Genomic DNA, 6564 nt, shown 5'->3' with positions numbered 1-6564 from the left:
TGAAGAGAAAGCCAAAAAAAGGGGGGGGGGGGGGGGAAAAAAATTTTTAAATTTTTTTCCCCCTTGGGGGAAAAAAGGCGGGTTTAAAAAAAAGGAAAAAAGGATTCTTCATTAGGACGTGAGGAGTTATAAACAGGCCGAGGAAAAAAAGAGCAACGTGAGGAAAGAAGGGGGGAAAAATGCGGGATCAGTTGGCCCAGAAGCCCAAGACACCGATGCTGCCCAGCAAAGAAAAAAGTGTGGTCAATTTAGGAAAGAACACCGAAAATTTCAGGTACATGGATGGGGAGTATTTCTTTGTGCAATACGAATCCACTCCATTCTGCCTAATTTGCCAGAAGACTAGTGCCAATTGTTAATGGTCTAACCTTGAACGCCACTTTAGTGATTTTCACGCCAAGTACAACATGTTGTACCCACCAGGTAGCAACCTGAGGACTAACAAAATTAAACAGTTGACACAGACTCTGACTGAGAAGCAAAAAATGATGATGAGATCAGTCTCTGTTGCCGAGAAATGGACCGAGGCCACTTAGGAGATCGCATGGATTTTAGCTAGGCATAAAAAGGCTTTCACGGATGCTGAAATTGTTAAACAATGCTTTTTGACCTCAGCTGAGATAATGTACCATGCATAATAATAATGATATTATTATTATTATTATTATTATTATTATTATTATTATTATTGTTGTTGTTGTTGTTATTATTATTATTATTATTAATAATAATAATAATAATAATAATAATAATAATAAAGCAAATACATGCACTGCAGCTTTCAGATTCAACATTAATGAGGAGGATCGAGTTTATTGGGAAAGATATCTAGGAACAGCGAATTGCAGATCTTGCAGCGACACCATGTTACAGCATTGCACTTGATGAGAGCGTGGATATAAGCGACATGGCGCAATTGTGTGTGTGGGTTCGCGTTATTCAAAAGAACAAATTTCAGGAGGAGCTGTTATATCTGTTACCACTTCATGGACAGACCAGAGTGGGGGACGATTTTCAAGCACTGAAGAACTTTTTTGGAGAGAAACAAATCGACTGGTCGAAACTTGTGTCGGTGTGCACCGACAGAGCTCCAAGCATGAGAGGGAAGGAGAGAAGGGACTTATCGAACTGATGGAAGACAGCATTCCCAAGTTTGTCTCCTTTCATTGTATAATTCATCAGGAGGCACTGGTGTCAAAACTTAAAAACCAAGAGCTAAAGAATGTGATGCAGCTCGTTGTGCGAGTCATCAACTTTATCGAGGCCAGGGCACTTAATCACTGGGAATTCCGTGCACTTCTGGAGGAATACGAGGCAGAGTACGGGGATCTGGTGATGCGCAACTAAGTGAGATGGCTATCGCGTGGCCGGGTGCTTGAACGATGCTGTACTCAACTTCCTCACATCCCTGATTTTCTTGCAAGCAAGGGGAGGGCTGAGCCAAAGCATGAAGACCCACACTGAATATTACAGCTGACACTCCTCACTGACATCACATCCCAGCTGAATTCCCTTAACCTCCAACTCCAAGGTAAAGGGAAGCACCCAGGTAACATGCTAAGAGCAGTCACTGCTTTCCAGCACAAGATCACCACTCTCTTCATACCCGACAGAGAATTTCTTCACTTTCCCAATCTAAGAGCTTGCACAACTGATAACCCTGATCTACTGCAACATTTTGACTATGATGAATTTGTAGGCATATGGGAGGAAATAAGAAATTAATTTGAAAGGAGATTTCAAGATGTGGGGTATAGGGAGCTTTTCAATTTCATTGAGAACCCTTTTAATGTGCCATTGTCAAGCCTTACACCTGCTCTGAAAAACCATTGTCCAGACCTTGCTGTAATACAGAGTGAGATTCTTGAGCTGCAGGTCAACGATGTACTGAAAACTGAGCTCAGATCAGGCGTTGCTCATTTCTGGAGCATGGTCCCAGCCTCAGATTATCCACATTTAAAGCTCTGTGTGCAGAAGGTAATGAGCTTTTTTGTGAGCACTTACTCATGTGAGGCAACATTTCCTATAATGAGCATTGTCAAAAGAAAACATAGAAGTAGGCTTACAGATGTGCATCTTGATTGTTTGACTAGGATTGCAACCACTAACTACAAGTTTTGCATGGAGAAAGTCAAGGGACAGCTAAAAAACATGAGAGCCTCAACATATTGATATAAATATAACAGAGAAAAAGACGTTTTTCATCTCTATTACTAGGCCAATATATACATTTTTGTGAACTTTTTTATTTCATGTTGATAATGCTTATGTATAATTGCATATGTACATACATACATAAGATGGGTTGCATTCCCAGCCTTACACACTCACACACAAGTATTAGATCTTTTAATAATGCAATACAATTATGAACTGAGAATAAAAAGAGATGTAAGGATGTAAAGCATGGTACAGTATTTTTTTAAACATACACAAAGATGGTAAATATCTTGAGAGTGATGATTAAAAAAAACATCTGAGTTATATCTGCAATCTCTGCGGCTCTTTGAGTAATGGTCTTACTCATAAGTGGCTCTGCTAAGAAAATTAGTGAGTATGTCATGGTTCTGTGTTTTCCTGTCTGTGTTTCCCTTGTTGGGCCGCCAGATGGTGGCACTTCTGTTTTGTGTCCTGCTCCCCCCTGTTAATTGTATTATTGTTGTCTCGTTATTCTATCATTGTTCCCACCTGTGTCTTGTTATCCCCTCCTTTTCTGGTTTGATTGTTTTTTGAGTTCACCTGTGTCTTGTTACCCCCTGTCTATTTAAGTTCTTTGTCCCCTTGACTTGGGTGCTGGTTCCTTGTCTTTGTTTCTGACGTGTGTTTCAGATCGTATGTACCTGCCTGCGTTTTTGACCTGTTTGTGTTTGTTTGCCCTTGTACTCTGCCTGCCTGTGTTCTGCCCTGCCTGTGTTTTTGAGTTCCTGTTGTTTTCTGTTTTATTAGATATTTTTTTGAGTTTGTGTTTTTGCCCATCGTGGCCTTTTCTGTTCCCTGCTTGTTTGCCTGTCCTGTAAGTAAAGTCTTTGTTAATTTTCCCTTTTTGAGTTTGTGTTTTTTTTCCCTCTGCGTTTGGGTCCCCCCTACCTGTTATGTGACAGAGTACCACTGAACCACGGCATCAACTGGAATTACACTGCATTGCCATCTAGTGGCTGTATGAGAACAGCACAACTGATTATTGCCACTAACTTTTACTGCTGGTAGACACTAGATTTTTAAAAATGTGGTGTCTTTTGAAAATTCCACACATTGCACCTATGTTCTGTGTGTCCTTGCTCTATAATCCATCTGTTTGTTTTATTCTCGCAGGTTAATTATCTAACAGGCTAATTGTTGCATTGCATTTAATTATTATTGTAACAATGATAATGATAATATCAGGCTTTTAAGTCATTTTTTTCTTTTAAAACCCCTTATCAACATGTTTGGTAGACTTTGTGGAGTAATATAAACTGCACAAAAAATGTAATAAGTGGGGGCATTTGAAAGAATTGGAATACTTATCTAAGAAATACTCCTGTAAATGATGTTATCCTTTAGAAGAGTGGTGGCAAACTCATTGCCATGGAGGGCCGTGTGTACGCAGGTTTTCATTCCAGCCTCAGATCTTGATTATATAATTAGTTAAATTATTTGCTGAATTAGGGATGCAGGTTTGTGCACAATGGTGACCCGACGTCTATGGTGACCCGCATTGTCTAAATAAAAATTTTCTTATATTCTGTGCTTCAATGCAGTTAAACGCATATGGCTGAATGAGTAATTGGACTCAATTAAGGCAGCATTAATTGGTTGGAATGAAAACCTGCATACACACGGCCCTCCATGGCAACGAGTTTGACACCACTGCTTTAGATGATAGGAGCTAGAGCCAGAACATCGATCTCTGAATCAGGCTATTCCACACAGCATGCCTGCTTACAGTGGTACAATATCCAGACCATTACTTGGGACTGGAACCACAGAAGAGTGACTAAACTAAACAATGTAACACTGCATCTAAACAGCAGCTCACATTTTGTTCAGATGGACACTCTCCCACCAAGATGTACACACATACCCTGCTGGCCAATAGTTAATGCCCGGCTTTACCAGCAGAATAAAATACCATTTTATTCACAATCCTTTCAGAAACACCACAATACTGAAGCACACACAGGTGTGTGATGAAGGAGTAAAACTCACTGTCATCAAAAGGTCAGTGTGTGAGAGTGGATAAATGTACGGATTTCATTAGAGTTCATAGCAGGTAGTGAATAATGGAGATGGATGTAGACTGCAATGTTTGACAGACCTGAAACATTTTACTATGCAGGTGGTCAATCTTTTACCATGTCAATCAGACATTCAGCATCCAGTCATCACCTGTGACCTGATACTACAGACTCCACTGAAACCTTACATTCTGCTCAGGAACCACAAACCTGGCAACCCTCAAAAGGTTTTATCCTGCTTTTATGTGCTTGTTGTGAGAGAGGAGTAAGGTATATATGGGCAAAGAAAGAATGCTGGTGGACAGAGGAGTAAACAGAGAGAGAAAGAGCTTTTTAATATTTCACTGAATAGAACCATAATCACAAATTCTATTTAGTTAAGATCACACAGTACACAGCACTACTCACCCCAGTCTCTGTAGTTTACAGTTTGGACTCCTCAGTCCAGCACAGAGCAGTTCCACTCCTGAATCTCCCAGGTTATTGTAGCTGAGGTCCAGATCTCTCAGGGGTGAGTTTGATGACTGGAGAGCTGAGGCCACAATATTACAGCACTTCTGTGTGAGTTCACAGTTGTTCAGTCTGCAAAGAAGAGTTAATATATTATAGTATTATTATATTAGGTATACATGAAGCATGTATCTAATATTGGAAATGTGCCAATGATAGTGTTCAGTAATGAGGAGTGAAATTGAGGATTTTAAGGTTGATGATGCTCTGAGGAAGATGTCTGTGCTACACTCTGCAGTATTTTGGACCTAAAAATTAAACATCCTGCTGGACTGAACTCTGACTGTTCTACAGATGTAATTCTGACCCAAATGTCCCCTTTTCTTATACTGTAAGTTCTCTGAATTGGGGCAAAGGGCTCCTCTACCTTTTCTATAATCTGTTCTCTGGGCTTAGCCCTCCCATCCCATCCCAGAACTGCAGCTGCCATCTTTCAAAGTGGACAGTGAGTTAACTTGCAAAGCTGTTGAATGCTTGGCACAGCTACCACCAAAAGGAACGATGCAAAATAATAATGCACATCTTCCAGAGAGGACAGTGAGTTTGTTTCTTTAGTTTTGGTTTTCTGTGACAAACTACCCACAGCATTGCAATCTAAAATACAGTTAATAGTAGATTCACTTTAGAAGCAGAAAGACAAGGAAGTGATCTGTTCACATATAACCAGCTGTGTGTTCGGTTTTCTGGTATTACATAAGACAGGTAGAGAAACAAGGCATTCCAAAGGTATGTGGGAACACCTGTTAATGATACCTTTGAGATTATTTTGTTGAGATTGTGATATATTTGATGGCAATGCCCAATGAGACACTATTCAGCCTGTTCTGGGCTCTAGGAAACTTCAGAATCCCTGTACAGGTGAGGCTTTAGCCTCAAGAACAGGCGCTGGGGTTAGAGGCTAATTTAACAGTTCCCTGAGAAGACCTCACTCTGGCACCCATTATATCCTACGATTCCTCTACCTTCCTATTTGCATTCTATTTACAGGCACTATGCTGGAGATTCTGGGTCAGACTATAAGAGAATAAAGCAGAGACCAGGGTGGTACTACTGGACTTTAAAGGTGGTACATTTACTGCCTGCCCTAGTCACCCAACAGAGAAACACAAACATTTAATTCATAACCAAACATATCCCTCCCAAACCAAACTTAACATAATTTTAATCATGACATTGAAAAGAAGTGTTATCCTATCAAGTGGCTTACAGGTAAAATATAAAAAGGGGTATAGATAAGTCTCTCCTTTGTTCTCTTCTAATCAGTAATGAATTATGCATAGACCAGGAAGAGAAGGGGAACCCCCCTCTTTCAAACACATGGCAGGGATTCAAACAACATTTGTTCTTATAATTAAAACTTACAATTAAAAGCAAGGAATGTTTTTTCTTCACAAACAGTCTGGCAATTACAGCAATAACTTGAATTAATTCACCAAACAGAGTTTGTGAAGAAAAGGTATGAAGTGCATTTAGTAGTCCAAGTCCAAGTTAAGGACAAATGTTGATTGAATACAGGCCATAAAGTGCTGGCTTGTTAAGCAGACATGAGCCTTTGGTCTTGTCTCAGCTTTGTCTTTCTTCTCAGCTGTGTGTCTTTGGCTTTGCTCAGTTTTAATGTGGGAGAGACAAGCTGTGGTTTTGTTTTGTCTTTCATTTGTTTCTTTCATGATTATCTTTTACTTAATTTCCAGGACTGTCTAATTTTGTTTTTGTTTGTGTAGTTGAGCCTGTGTTATTAAATTAGATGTTTAAATTGGGCCTTATTTTCTCAGTCAAGGCACAACTGTCAAACACTAGCAGCAATGCAAGGCGCTGGTGAATTTTGGTATTTCAGTCC

At 39.9% G+C, this 6564-nt stretch overlaps 1 protein-coding gene across 20 annotated transcripts in view; it reads right to left on the bottom strand.

Moving 5' to 3' along the window:
- The window catches only part of LOC135242401 (NACHT, LRR and PYD domains-containing protein 12-like), a 505695-nt gene that overhangs the window by 450424 nt on the left and 48707 nt on the right, over nt 1-6564 (bottom strand). For 19 of the 20 annotated variants that reach the window (XM_064313446.1, XM_064313447.1, XM_064313451.1 and 16 more), the window contains exon 5: nt 4626-4799. The exons of the other annotated variant lie outside the window; for it this stretch is intronic. In XM_064313446.1, the coding sequence (XP_064169516.1) occupies nt 4626-4799 (174 nt within the window). The remainder of the gene's footprint in view (nt 1-4625; nt 4800-6564) is intronic. 20 annotated transcript variants of the gene reach the window in all.

The sequence above is a fragment of the Anguilla rostrata genome, chromosome 16 (genome assembly GCF_018555375.3).
Source record: "Anguilla rostrata isolate EN2019 chromosome 16, ASM1855537v3, whole genome shotgun sequence".
Classification (NCBI taxonomy): domain Eukaryota; kingdom Metazoa; phylum Chordata; class Actinopteri; order Anguilliformes; family Anguillidae; genus Anguilla; species Anguilla rostrata.
This window is presented reverse-complemented; position numbering and strand designations above follow the sequence as displayed.